The sequence below is a fragment of the Neltuma alba genome, unplaced genomic scaffold (genome assembly GCF_004799145.2).
Source record: "Neltuma alba isolate B1F8T4 unplaced genomic scaffold, ASM479914v2 tig00002863_pilon, whole genome shotgun sequence".
In the NCBI taxonomy this organism is placed as follows: Eukaryota; Viridiplantae; Streptophyta; class Magnoliopsida; order Fabales; family Fabaceae; genus Neltuma; species Neltuma alba.
The window spans coordinates 305,154-319,435 of record NW_021633048.1 but is presented as its reverse complement, the minus strand read 5'-3'; the positions used below and the strand labels follow the sequence as shown (position 1 = coordinate 319,435).

The 14,282-nt window shown below is 35.4% G+C and overlaps 2 protein-coding genes and 2 non-coding genes across 5 annotated transcripts; all 4 read left to right on the top strand.

Moving 5' to 3' along the window:
- Positions 1-4,187: 4,187 nt before the first annotated feature.
- Positions 4,188-8,167, top strand: LOC114739533 (probable proteasome inhibitor). 2 transcript variants are annotated; one of them, XM_028927606.1, is made up of 9 exons: positions 4,188-4,489; positions 4,571-4,742; positions 4,834-4,980; positions 5,375-5,464; positions 6,813-6,890; positions 7,000-7,034; positions 7,138-7,201; positions 7,297-7,374; positions 7,852-8,167. In XM_028927606.1, the coding sequence occupies exons 1-9, from the start codon at positions 4,315-4,317 to the stop codon at positions 7,922-7,924; spliced, it is 912 nt and encodes a 303-aa protein (XP_028783439.1). In that variant the 5' UTR covers positions 4,188-4,314; the 3' UTR covers positions 7,925-8,167. The 2 variants fall into 2 exon arrangements, with proteins under 2 accessions (XP_028783439.1, XP_028783438.1); XM_028927605.1 differs by having other exon boundaries at positions 5,363-5,464.
- A 418-nt stretch (positions 8,168-8,585) lies between these two features.
- TRNAA-AGC (transfer RNA alanine (anticodon AGC)) lies at positions 8,586-8,658 on the top strand. Its single transcript has one exon. It is a non-coding gene; the product is annotated as a tRNA-Ala (tRNA).
- Positions 8,659-8,752: 94 nt separating this feature from the next.
- Positions 8,753-8,834, top strand: TRNAS-AGA (transfer RNA serine (anticodon AGA)). The gene has a single exon. It is a non-coding gene; the product is annotated as a tRNA-Ser (tRNA).
- Positions 8,835-10,269: 1,435 nt separating this feature from the next.
- Positions 10,270-10,974, top strand: LOC114739535 (uncharacterized). The gene is made up of 2 exons (XM_028927607.1): positions 10,270-10,474; positions 10,599-10,974. The coding sequence occupies exons 1-2, from the start codon at positions 10,348-10,350 to the stop codon at positions 10,736-10,738; spliced, it is 267 nt and encodes an 88-aa protein (XP_028783440.1). The 5' UTR covers positions 10,270-10,347; the 3' UTR covers positions 10,739-10,974.
- Positions 10,975-14,282: the final 3,308 nt, after the last annotated feature.

Genomic DNA, 14,282 nt, shown 5'->3' with positions numbered 1-14,282 from the left:
AGCACCTCTACCACTCATAGTGCTACGTTTCCCAACGGATTGAGCCCCTCAGAAATTTGGTTCTTTTATTGTAAATTAAGCAACTTTTTGATCAATTTCATCAGTGCCTTTGAGTTTTTTTTTTTAAATGACGGAACCTGCAGCTTGCATCTGACAACTCTGCATATAAACAACCATGCGATACTCTTGCTTCCCCTTGGTTGTTTCTTAGTTGTATTTCTAATATTTTAACATATCCACGTGTACCTTCATTAATGCCTCCTATTTCTTAGTCGACAATTCAACATTAACAAATTGCAACTACTACAAAAGACTTAAAAATTCACCCTTTTAAACAAATAAATCCAACGGTCGGAAACTTCCATCAAGCTACACGATTTTAGGAGATCCCCGTGCACAGTGCAGCTTCTTATATATGTAAGACACCCCCCACTCCCCTGAGAGATAGCCAACCCAAAACCAATCTTCATCCATAGATATAACACAGAAGAATCTGAAGAAAAATGGTGAAGCTTCTGGTTCTCTGTTTTCTGTTGGGCAATATTGTAGTGGATGTGGCTATGGCTAGTGATAAAACTGAAGCCATGGCTGTTGGAGGGTGCTTGTCAGCTTCATCTTCAAATCCATCATCACCTACAGAAGCACCTTCTGTGGTAGTGATGAGGAAACTTGGTCCATCAATGGCGCCTGAGAGTGAAAAGACTAATTCTGTTGAAGAGAAGAAGCATTCTCAGCACTCATCATTTGATAAGTCAATAGCTGGAGGAGGAGTCATTCTTGGAGGACTTGCCACCACTTTCTTGGTCGCTGTTTTCTGCTATATCAGAGCCACTGCAAGACCCCATAATAATAATAATGCAGATTCTTCTCCTTCTTCCCCTTAAACCTTTCTTGTTTATTGTTGCTTCTTTTTAATACGTATTCGACAATGAACATCCATTTGTTGTAAAGATAGTTGGTGAATAGATAATGATCTGCAGCGAAAGTAAACAGCTTTTAGCAATTGTACTTATGATCTGCAGTGAAAATGAGCAATCTTTACTTCTATATATTCCTCAACTTTTAATTTTCAATACTTAATTGGTAAAGTCAAGAGAAATACTTAATTAAAACGCGAGTGCTGTGATATTTTCTTTTTATCTTTATCTTTTTAATACTACTCTTAATACTTAATATAAAAACTAGTTTGACTTTCAGTTTGATCCTAAATAATATAAGATTCTAATTCATTGTCTCTTATATTTATCTATTTTTTTTCAAAGTAATCCTTGTAGTAGTTGCAGATGTTAAATATTCAACCATATGATAGTTTTAGCCAATACGTGATTAATAAGGGTGTTTTGAAGAAGACAACATTTAATTATTACAAATAACCAACCAAACAAATTTTTTTTAATTTACTTAAATTAGTTAATTAATTCTTATATTAAGCGCCGGAGGTAGTATATTGAATGGATCTTTTGCCTTCCGTCACTTTTCTATTTCCTCTTGTGTGTAAACATTTTCTGATTCTTCCTGTGGCTATTCTGTTTCTTTTCTTCTTCATCTCATCTTCTGTGCTGAGACCGATCCCTTTCTCCATTTTGTCATTTTCTTCTATATCATTGCTTTGAATACAATTGTATGGGATTTTGGCATCAGAATCATATTTTTAGGATTATATTTTATTATTGACCGTTACAGGCAGCTCTCTTGAAGTGTCCCCCTTTTTGGCATTTTCAGACACTCAATCTTATTTAAAGGATATTGAGTTTATCATTAGTGTTAATTATACTATTTGTAGTTCTAATAGTTAGTTAGAGATACAATTTGATTCTAAATATGAGACCACAATATATTTTGCTTTCAATATTTGTCCATTTTGCCTCCAGATAATTTTTATGTAATTGCACATATTAAGGAGTTTTTATCAATGAGGCAACTTTAATGTGTATGATTGATATGAACATTTTAGAGAGAATAATATCCATTTATTATAAATAATTAATTTAACTAATATTTTTTAATATTTATAAATTAGTTATCTAACTCTTATATGAAAGATAAGAAGTAAATCATGACAAAGTTAATTCTTTTTCATATTTCGCAATTTACATGATTTGAAACCCCAAAGAATATCATGACCAAGTTGAATAACGAGTAATTGAGTAGATATTTTTTATCAGTGATATTTTTTTACAAAAGATTTTTTTATTAGAAATAATTCTATTCGAGATACTGTCATGTACTAAATATTAGGATTCGGACCTATATTATGAAAACGATCCTAGATATGATCCACGATTCATTCATAGAGGTCCTAACTCCTAACACCCAGTAAATTTCTCCAGCGCCTTAATTTTGAACCATCTCATTTTTTTTGGGCTTTCAGAATCTTAAAATGACCCAACCAAGCTGCTCTTGTTCAAAAGCCCAGAATGAAAAAGTTTGATTTACTTTCTTTCTACCCAAGATATGACGGAAGCAGATTCTCTCAGTGGCTTTTCCTCTCAGCGTCCCTCAGCGTCGCTGATCCTATCCATCCAATTGATCTTGACATTTCAGAAAGAGACACATCATCAAGCTTTTAAAATTGCATCTCCACCGTCCATTGAATCATAATCTTGACCGTCCATTCAATATCCCAACGAAATTCCCAGCGATCTGAGAAGGAAGTCGGAAATGCATAGCCCTCATCCTCATCCACCGGCGGGCTTCGTCGGACACCGCCGTAACTGTTCAATCTTGGACAGGTACCAAGCATTCTGTAAATCACTCAGTCTTGGACACCGTTGGACATTGTCGTAGAGTGCCCATCATTTCCGTTCCCATGGCTTTCAATCAGGTACCAAGCATGAAATTTCCACACTAGTTGTTACATCCCATATGCTGCATAGAACTTGTCAAGCGCAAATATTTCATTTCTCCGAAGCTTAGCCATTCCCAAACAGCTTCGACTCTGCACCTGATTCTAGCAGGGAACAAAATACTGGCTTATGATTGATCTAATCTTGAAGAGAGTCCATAAGAATCATTAAGCTGAGAAAAAGTATTCCCATGAGGAAATTTAAGGTTTTGCGGCTGTGGAAGTGATTGTTGCATCAATAATTGAAGTCTAGCCCCACCTTCAAAATAATTAAATTGTTGTACAAAATTTGATCTCGACAGGAAATAAAGAAACCATACTACAAAGTTAGCATCGCGAATCCATCTTGACAAAAACCCCAGTAGTGCCTATTTATTGGCTATCAAGTTATTGACTTGCAAATATTTGTGATTATAATTGCTTATCTCTTTTCAGGAAGCTGAGGAGAAATTTCAGCAATTGCAGAAACTGATATCAATTCTTGGTGGTAAAGTGAAACAGCCCTTTTATGTTCAGTCTGGTTGTGTTCAGTCAAGTGCCTATTTGGCCAGGTGAAGAAGAGAATAGCAATTATTTGTCTCAATTTTTCCATTTGTTTGCTCAAGTAGAAACACTTTTAAATGGACCATAATATGTTTTTCTACTGCATGAATGAGCAAACGATTAGAGCCTCCCCTAAAAGCAAAATGAAACGTAAAAAATATATGTTTAAAAGGAAAATGCTATAAATTTATTCAGAACGGTAACAACTAACAATAATGCAAAAAGCTTTAGTAGAAAATATGATGTCTGAAAAAGGCATTCTAATAAAAGCAGAAATTTTTCAATATCGCGAAGGAGATCCTTTTGTATTAGAATCGCAATTAGATTGAATGAATATATGCCCAAGCCAAATCGTCAAGATCCTAAGCACGTTATTTTTGACCAGCCCCTCCGCGATTTTGCACTCTCACGAACCATAGTTGTAGGGTTCCAAAATGCAATGTCGAAGAACCAAAGAAGCTCAATGTTCAATGAAACTACCTGTTAAGGGATATGGTTATTGCAGACAGTGGTCTGTGAAGAATGCATTAAAGGGAAGCTCGAAGACGGAGGGCTAAGGAGAGAAATTTTCCCGACAAAGGCAAGCGGAAGCTCCATTCTTAGATGGATAGAGATTTGGCAGAAATGAGGAACTGAAGGGACGGTCAGGATTATAAGAAAACGGACGGTGGATAAGCAATTTTAAAAGTTAGATGACGTGTCTTTTTTCTAATCGCTCAGATCAAATGGACGGACGCGATTCAAAGCTTCTGAGGGATAGAGAGAAAAATGACGCTGAGAGAAACCGGACCCAGATAGGACGGAGATGACCGCGTTCTCTTCCCGGCGCGCGCAGTCTCAATTTCTGGAATCTCCCAGTAACTTCGAACTGCAGCATCGTTATTTGTTCTTCGGTTCTTCCTCCTCTCTGAAACTCGTAAACGACGATGGCTAGCGACAAGTCGGTGATGGCCGTGATTAGGGCGGCGAGGCCAACATTTCGCAATAAGTTCGATAAAATCGCTTTTGCCGTTCACGCTTCCTTCCTTGCATCTGGTTATGTCCTCACTGCCACGGGTCCTCAGGCCGTTTCTGACTCCGCCCTTTCCAATCCCTCTACTGGTATTCACTTCTCCCAGTGTTTTTCTCTGTCTCAAAATCCAATTTACTTTTCCCTTCGCTGAATTTGATATCTGTGTGTAGATGAGGTGTCTGTTGATCACTGGAACGAGCTGGACGATGAGTACGCATTTGTTTACATGAACCCTGAGAAGGGTTCGAAGAAAGTTTTGGTCAAGTGCCTTGTGATGAATGATAAATTACTTGTTGATGCTTTGTCTGAAGAATCTTCTGAGCCCGCACATCTTGAGATTGTGTAAGGGATCTGTTTTTGTGGTTTGAACGACTAACTTTGAACTTCTGTTGAAAAATTTGACGGTTATGGGGCCTGTGTTTTCTGATTTTAGTGTTGGGGACCATGCTGGAGAGAATGGAAACGGCAATTATTCGGATCAATTCAAAAACTTGGATAAGCTAGTGAAGAGTCTGGACAAGGAAGTGTTCTCCAAACTGGAGGACTCCTCTAAACCTAGCCCATCAAGTAATCCTGGAAGGTAGGGAACCCCCCCCCCCCAAAAAAAAAAAAAAACCCCGGGGGGAATTTGAATTTTTCAACCTGTACCTGAATTTTGAGAGTTGAGGTCTCACCAGCTTAGGTTATTATGTGGGGAAAATAATCACCAAGAAGCCTGAATTGCATGAGCACCCTTACATTTGCAACTCTTTACTGGTATATTCTCCAGCCACCTAGACCCCAGTGGAAAAATAGTACTGAAATCCCGGCCTATATATGCTTGTATAAGAAAGTAGCATGAGAAAATTGGCTGTTATCCTTGTTTTGAATTTTTGGCTCTTTGAACTGAACCTTTGCTAATATATGAAGTTCATTTCCCCGTGAATGAGTACTGATATCCTCATTATAAAATTGTTTCACAGATCTTCTCACAGCTCAGAAACTGGTGATAGATCAAGGCCAGAAGTACATCAGCCTGACACTGGATTTCGTGAACCAGCTGGTCCTCGAATTCATCCTTCAGGGTAAGTGTCCGCATTGCTATACTGATTTTAATTTTAATCAGTTCAACATATGTTTAGATGCTGCCAGTGGATTTTTTTTTTTTATCCTGCCAAAATGCTGCTGGTGCATTGAATTGTGATTCTGTAACACAGCGAACCTCTCTCTCTGCCTCCTGTGTGTTGCATATCCTGGAGGGAGGAGAAACTGTGAAAGCCTTGTATTCAAATGATATAAACCGGAATCAGACTTTGCCTTCGGCTTTCCTGCTAAGATTTTTTTTTTTTTTGGGATAAAAAAATGGACTTGTTAAATTTTGGCAGCCCTGAAAAGTTACTGTCTGTGGCTAATGCGACCGTTGTCCTTTACGGACTGAATTTAAACCAATCGAGCCCACCTTGTAGGAAGAGATACTGAGCATGTTTGGTACACAGTGAAACCTTTTGGAATCAGAATATGAATGGAATAGTTACTCATATAGTCATATTCCAGTTCTTGTCATGTCCGTTCCATTTGTCCTTGTGATTTTTATATGGATTAATCATGAAATGAGGTCATAATTGTGACTAAGATTAGCTGATTGCCTGTTCACCGTAATCAATGGTCCCGTTTAGTACGAAGCATTGAAAATGAGGGATACGAACTATGATCACAATTAAAAAAATCATTAAAAAAAATCTTTAACATAGGTAATTGCTTATTATATGGGATTAGGCCAACCCATGGAGATAGGATTGGGAAATACTACTTCTCCTCGTGGTATTTCTCAATCCATATACATGGTTTTGTCTAATCCCATGTAACAAGCAATCTCTCATGTTAAACACTCTTTTAATAGATTTTCTTAATCTCAATTTCAATCCTTATCCCTCATTTTTAATGTTTCGTACCAAATGGTACCAATATTCTTGCATGGCCAGTCCCTCTTGCTCAGGGTAGAATGGTGATCGCTATCTCTATGATGTTAAGGCCTGGAAAGCAAACATGTCTTTTCTTTCCCCTACGAAACTAAGAGTAAAGGCATGGTTCGTATAGAGGCAGTTGGTTGCAGGAATAGACGTGGGAACAGAATCACAATTGCATGTGTTAAATGTTACATTAGTTAAGCTCTGACCTTTGAGAACACGTGAGCTTGTGTATCTTTATGTTCTCTCAGGCTATTGAGGTCAATGCTCCTTTTATACGTATATGCCTTGGAGCAGTTGATTTCATGTGTGCCATGCCTTCTTGACTATCACTCTTTTCCTCTTCAAAATTTACATGGTCATAATAATTATGTCTAACTCAATTTTAACAAGAACTCTTTGATAAGTGACTTGTAAATTTCCATTGATCATAAGTTTGCATTCTTGGTTGTCATTTCCTTTGCAGAGTTATATATCCCCCCATAAATTCCGGTGGTGTCAGTGATCTGTACCCTGGGCCTGGTGCTGGAGTTTACCCCATGAGGTATCTCTCTCCTTAAGCCCTTATATTATTTTCAGTCACCGTTCTGAGCTATTTTGGTTGCTGTTCTGACAATTCCTTTTTCCCCTGAAAATTCTCTACTGGTATATAGGGGCAATCCTGGCACTGGTGGGAGTATGCTTGTAGGTACGTATGAGCTATGTTGTATCAATATAATTGCAAGTAATTAGGTTCTGATTGTCACTTCTTAGATAATCATGATTGTTGTTGTGTATAAATGCGGAAGCAGGGCCTAACGACCCGCGTTGGTTTGGAGATATTGGTGGAGAACCTGGTTTTCCAGGGGGACAACCGTAAGTATTATTTTGCCCTTTTCCACCATTGCTCTCCCTCTGGCTTGGGGCATTTTCGTCGCTATGTTTTTTATTGTATCTATCCATCTAAACAGGGGTGTTCCTCCGGGTGCTCGATTTGATCCATATGGTCCCCCTGGCGTTCCTGGTTTTGAACCCAACAGGTTTGCAAGGTATGGGAGAATGGATAAATTATTTGTTATATGACAGCAATGAAGTCATCTGTTGTTTAACCCTTTATAAAAGGCTCTTGATGAATACGTTTGCTTTTTCTTCTGTTTTATGGAGTATTTCATTAACCTAGGGTGTTAAAGGTGAAACAAGTGGTAGAGGAAAATTGAATTTGGGGGGAAAAACAAAGAAAGAAAGAAAGAGAAGAAAAGGATTGGTGAGACAAAGGGAAACAGTTGTAATTTGATCCCTTAAGTATTGATTTTAATCATTGTATAGAAGTTTAAATGCTATTGTGTTTGGACTAAGTAGTACTTATTGACAACTTGATATCACTTTCCTTTGGAAAGATCTGGTTGTGCTATCAAACACGGAAGTATGCACTAGTTTTGTTATTAATTTCTAATCAGGTTATTAGATGCTGAATGCTGATAGGTCGTTAGACTAACACACTTTTTCTTTTGTATCCGATAATGCAGGAATCCTCGGAGGCCTGGGCAGGACACTCATCCAGACCTGCAACATTTTCGGAGAGATTCGGATTTCATTTAATGCTGTGTCGGACGCTAATATCTTTGCTCTGAAAGTACCTCCCCCCCCCCCTTCCTCCTCCCCTTCTTTTTTGATTAGTTATTGACTTATTGTAATTAGCTAAGTGATTGGTTTTGTTGCCAGAAGTTTGTGGTCTTCACTTCAGTTTTCACCATTTTCTGTACCCACAAGCACCATACCAAATTAATTATAAATAAATGCAATAGTATTTTAATGTAAATTTTACGTATATGTACCGATCAATCACTGCTTTATATTTCTTCCTTTTCTCTATCCGCGTAAATTGAATTCGCCCAACAATGTCTGCCATCCCTCTGGCTAGAGTGACAATCTTAAAGCCATCTTTAAAGTCTGCTTGGAACATGAAACCTACACTACCGTATTGCTTGTTTTGTGGGCGAATAACTGCAATATTATTCTGAACGACTAGTTTAAGACAGAATAATTTCTCGTCGGCCAATCAAATAATATTAATATCCAATATATTCATTATCAACATCAAATTTGTAATATTTACTGAACATTTATATTTGGTTTTTAAAATTTTATATAATCAATAAAAAAAAGTATCTATTGGTAACCAAAAAAATTTAACACTTTAATTGAATTATTTTTTATTAAAAATGTTTATTTAATTTATGTAGCGAAAAACTTCAGCTGTGGGGATGTAGCTCAGATGGTAGAGCGCTCGCTTAGCATGCGAGAGGTACGGGGATCGATACCCCGCATCTCCAACGTTGGGTGTTAACTCCAGCTTCATGTGTTTTGTGGTTGTCATGGCTCGTCTATTTAACTTTCATTATAATTGTTTTAGGCTTGCATCCAGCAGTGGGCGTGCCGGAGTGGTTATCGGGCATGACTAGAAATCATGTGGGCTCTGCCCGCGCAGGTTCGAATCCTGCCGCTCACGGCCTTTTTACCCTCCCACTTTGTTCCTCACGCACCATGCCGGTCTATATTGCATTCAATTTTCCAACAAAATTGTTTTCCAAAATTATTTTCCGATAAATTTTTGCACTTAGATATAAATACAAATAATAAATTTATACTACCTCCGGTCTTTAATATAAGACCCTGTTTGACTTTTATTTTGGTCCTAAATATAAGACCACAATCCACTTTATCTCTCATATATATATATTTTTCCAAAGTAGCCCTTCTAACAACAATAGTTCTAGTCAATATACTTGATTAGTAAGGATATTTTAGGAAAGACAATATCTATTTAGGACAAATAACTAATTCAATTTACTTCTTTAATCTCCTCAAATTAGTTAACTATCTCTTATAATTAGGACCGAAAGTAGTATAATATAATACATAATATAAGAAAATAAAATAAATCTCATTCTTTTGTCCAACCCAAAACTGGCATGTAATGGAGAGAGTATAAAAAGGGCGTAGCTGACCAATTCCAGTTCAGTAAGTATCAGCTGTCGTTGTTCTCTCCGGTGCAAACCAAGTGGCAGTTTTATTTGGCATTCTATATAATTAGATTTTGAATAATAAAACTTGAATATGATAATGATAGGTCATGGGTTCTAACTTCTCAGTTCAGCTGAAGCATAAATACAACAAAGGGAAGGGCCCAAAAGAAGGTAAAGGGTCACCGACCTTCTGAGTCCTCACAGTAATGGAGACGTAATTAAGTGGAAAACGTGTGTGATCTTCGTCTTTCGTTCCCTCTCTCTTCCGGGAAGCCCATAGAATCAGTTTCAGTATTCATTCATAAACGTCTTAAACTCATCTGATTTAAATTGTCTACATCTGATTTGAATAGTCTAGATTTAAAATTTTTAATTAATTATTTTAAATAAAAATATTTTTTAAAAAATATATTTAAGAAATTATTTTTATTTTAGATTTTATTCATATTAAAATAATTATTTTAAACAAATAAAAATAAAAAAATCAAATCCAGACCATCAAAATAAGATATAGACGATACAAATTTGATGAGTTTAAGGGGTGTTTGGATAAAAACCAAATCATAATTTCAGAAACGCTTTTACGGTTTACGAAATAAATATGTGAAGGAATTTATTTCGTTTTGCTAAAAAATACGTCTGAAACCATGATTTGGAAGTTGCCAAACATCCCTTTAAACTGATTATCAAAACAATAATTACTGGTTCCGCTTCCTATCCTTTCCCTATTCATTACTTTATTACTCCCACCAAAAATCCGGCCCCACCTCTTTTTTAAAAAAATAAAATTTCCCAATAAAATATTGTCTCTTCTAGATAAAGCCCTAACTTTTATTTTTCTCTCATTGGTTGGGACTACCACCATAACCACAATCATTTATGGTTTGGAGACTTTCCGCGCAATTCCCTTTTGCCTTTCTCTGGACTCTATAAGTCCACCATCTCTGCTTCATCTTAAAACCCTCTTCTGAGGGTTTTCTGTATCTGGGAGCCATCATGAGTATCAATAAGTGTCCTTCTCTGCTTCTTCTGCTCCCTCTTCTTCTCGTCTTGGCTTCTTCAGTTTCACAGAAACCCTCCGTTGCAGAAGCAAGACCACTCTCCCTCAGATCCCATCTTCAAGGTAATCCTCTATATATTTTCTCATTCTTTTTCTGAGTGCTTGTTTCTGGATTTATAAGCACAGATCAGTTTTATTTACTTGACATAAGCTTATTTTTGTGTTCTTGGTTTGGTGATTGTTATAGGAGGCTCGCAGACGCTGACCTTGGCTTCACTTGGAGTTGTCTGCAAGTGTTGTGATGGGATTGAAGGTGCCTGCACAAGCACATGGACAGATTCTTGCTCTAATTTACAGTGTTCTCCATGGAAATATCAGACTAGCTAGTTATTATCTTCTGTGAATTTTCTGGTTGTTTTTTGTTTCGGAGGAATCAGGGATACTATATATAGAAATATCCGAATACCCCCCTATTATATACCTGCGTACTGTGTAATTTTTGTGAATACTGAAAACTTTGTCATAAGCTAATTCAGGAGTTACTTTTTGTGGGTCTGCTGGATTAGATTGTATGTCTTTGAAGACCAGCAAGAAAGTTTACAGAATACTTTAGCTTGCAATTTCATTTATGAGTTCAGAAAGGCATAAGGGGGAGGGGAAGAAGGGTTTTCAGATCCTGTAGTTTTTAGAGTAAACAAGACCAACAATAATTCTCTTTAACAAAACTATAATTTTAAAAGTTTTTTTACAGTATACTATTTTTCTCGATTTGCGGATATTTTTGGTATTACCCAGACGCTCCATTAATCTTTTTTTTTTTTTTATGAACTAAATCACTGCAAGTTCAGGTTGCGGTCTTTCTTATTTATATAAAAAGTAGCAGATTTTCTGAAATTATTACTCGTTTATTATTATTTAACAATGGGAATAATAGTCATGACGAAAGTTAAAACAAATTTAATATTTAAGATCTAGAAACATTGTGACATCAGGCATGATATCTATGCTACGAAATAAAATAATCCCTGCAAAGGCTAAGTTCTTTTCATCTGGTCGGTCCTTTTTAAATTGTATAATTATACACAACTTTAAGACATGATCAAACAGCTAACGTTTCTTGAAACCAAATATTTAAGTATAGACGCCCTTTCTCATGAGAGTTGGGAAAGCAGAGACAAAAAAGAAAAAATTCCATCAAAAGCTGATTACGGGTTTATTTGGATCACTATTTATAAAATTTATTTTTTTAACCAATTTTTGGAGTATAAATTAATTACTGTAATTACTGATGTGTCAGCCGTATCATCGCTGTTTTTTTTTTTTTGGGCCAGCTGCATCAGCAAGTAGTCAATACTCAATACTCAATGGAGTCGAAAACATCAAAACCGTGAAAGGAGAATCATTTAGGTTCGGGTCTAAACTTGGGAGGCCTTTGTTTAGCCCATTGGGCTGAGAGTATAAGACCCAGGCCCACGACATTGCTGGTCAACTATTTGGAATACCTTCCAAATTTTGAAGATGTGGAACTAGCATTCGATGTAGAACTTCGACTGGCAAATTAGAATACACACACAATATATCGATGAAGTATTATGATTAAAATTGATGGGAATTGATAATTAAAGAATCCTAATTTATATTATCGATAGAAAAATATTATAAAAAAGATTGAAATTTCCTTCCAACACTAACTAGCCAATCATGGAATGAGTGATAACTTCATGAAACATGCAAGATAATGATCACTTTAGGGAGCAAAATAACGCATTAGGATCTGAATGGTAAAGAATAACATTAAAAAAATCATAAATTTTGTGAAATGATACAGATAGATAAAGGTTTTTGAAAATAAATAAATAAATTGATGAAAATACCACTACACGATTGGCAACATAATTCAATTATAACTTGAGGAAGCTCGGTTGGAAAAAAATAGATTGTCATTAAACTAACTTCTCGAGTGTTTGAATTATATCTTCAATGAGTTTTAACAAAATTTTGACAATTAACAATTGTAACTGACAAAATTTTCACAATTTACAACTTATGTGCAACTAACATAAATTGCCAACTCTTTAAAGATATTTTTGTCGATTTGATTTTTTAGCCTTGATCCTTCTGTCTCACTTCACAAATTTAAAATATTTATCCGTCGTTGTTCAAAAGTTGTTTAAGTCAGTCGTGGATGAAGTGGGTCTTCTTAATTAATTGAGTCAACGGTACCTATCAAAGTTAAGGGTAACCAGGCGGATCATAGGTGCCTTTTTTAGTTGAACAGTCATTTGACTTCAAAATGCTTTCCGACCATTTTGAAACATGTAGCCTTATATAAGAGTATATAAGGGTCTTACATTTAGAACCGGAGGAGTAATTTATAAGTCATTAAACTAATAATCTTATATTAGCTAGCGTGCTCTTCAAAAGAATGAGATGTTACTTTATGGTCGGTTAGATATTAATTATACTAAATGTCATATTATTTAAGACTTTATGCACTTTATCTCATTTCTTAGATAAATTTCATGGAGCATTTTAAAGCAAGAGTCCTTAGGGTGTAAAAAGCCAAGAATTCGGGATTTTTTTTTTTTTTTTGCCAACAAGAGTTCGAGAAATATTTCAAGTCTTTTTCTTATTTTACTCTTAATATTATTACTTCATATTTTGCAGTTTTTTCCCACTTCTTGAACTAGAGACTGTGAAAGAAGTGATATCGAGTGATTTGGATCTCTTGAATTCATAAAAATTAATAAATACACTTATACTCCCTCCTACTCAAAAGGCAAGTATTTTTCTAAATGCACTATACAATATAAATATATTTACTTGACTTGGAAAGTAAAATTGGAAGGGCAAACGAGAGCAAGTTTAATTAAAAGAAATCACTCTTGTAATTTTTTTTTTAAAGTAGTATTATGAAGAGAGTAGTTTATCCTTATTATAAGGTACTCCTCCGGTCCTTATTATAAGACCCAATTTGACTTTTTATTTGGTCCTAATTATAAGACCCAATCCATTTTCTCTTTTATATTTATGCATTTTTTTCCAAGATAATCCTTCTAATAATGATAGTTTTAGCCAATATACTTAATTGGCAAGGATATTTTAGGAATAACAACACTTATTTATTATAAATAACCAACTTAACTTACTTCCTTAATCTCCTCAAATAAGTCAATTGGGTCTTATAATTAGGACCGGAGGAGTATTTTATGAAATATTTATTGCACCTTTTATCTATTGTTACTCCGTCTGCCTTAAATATAAAATATAATTGATAGATGTGATTTTAGCGCTAAATATGGTAACTTGATCGACTTTATACCCCTCATTTAATATTTTTGTCCACATTGCCTTCAGTAATTTCATAATTTTCCATACTATATTTTTTTTCTAAATTATCATTGTTAAAATAGGACTTATTTTATAAAAATGTGCATAATTATTATATAATTATGACTAATAACTAGCTTAAATCAACTAAACAGGTCTTATATTTATGGCCGAGAAGTCATTTATATTTCCTAGAATTGGTTTTTCCATTATCTCAAATGATATGGTATGATTCCACCAACGTCATAATTTGTTGAAGGACTTCACACTAATAATGATCTTATGCAACCCATTACGTACGGCTAATATCAATTCACTTTCACTTTCTTTCTTTGTTTAAGAGTGACAATATGTTACGTAAGAAAGACCAACTTCCATCGATAGATACCAAACCGCCGTGTCTTTAGTGTCATCATTACATCTTATTTAGTTTTATATGTAAAGTATTTTCATACTAATTCAAGTTCTTGATAACTATCATGAGCTTTTGATTTGTTGCATGTAAGTGGCTTCTGCAAATGATTATTGTAGACCACGAGATTCCGTACGTGTTTTTTTTTAAAAGGAATATATGAAGTGCTTAAGGTTGGTCATGATAAGA

Excerpts from the sequence above, each read along its gene's own strand:
- LOC114739533 (XM_028927605.1), top strand. The coding sequence starts at position 4,315 with ATGGCTAGCGACAAGTCGGTGATGGCCGTGATTAGGGCGGCGAGGCCA. Across the intron at positions 4,743-4,833 it reads CCCGCACATCTTGAGATTGT|TGTTGGGGACCATGCTGGAG; the intron begins GTAAGGGATCTG and ends TTCTGATTTTAG. Across the intron at positions 7,375-7,851 it reads GAACCCAACAGGTTTGCAAG|GAATCCTCGGAGGCCTGGGC; the intron begins GTATGGGAGAAT and ends CCGATAATGCAG.
- LOC114739535 (XM_028927607.1), top strand. The coding sequence starts at position 10,348 with ATGAGTATCAATAAGTGTCCTTCTCTGCTTCTTCTGCTCCCTCTTCTT. Across the intron at positions 10,475-10,598 it reads CCTCAGATCCCATCTTCAAG|GAGGCTCGCAGACGCTGACC; the intron begins GTAATCCTCTAT and ends TGATTGTTATAG.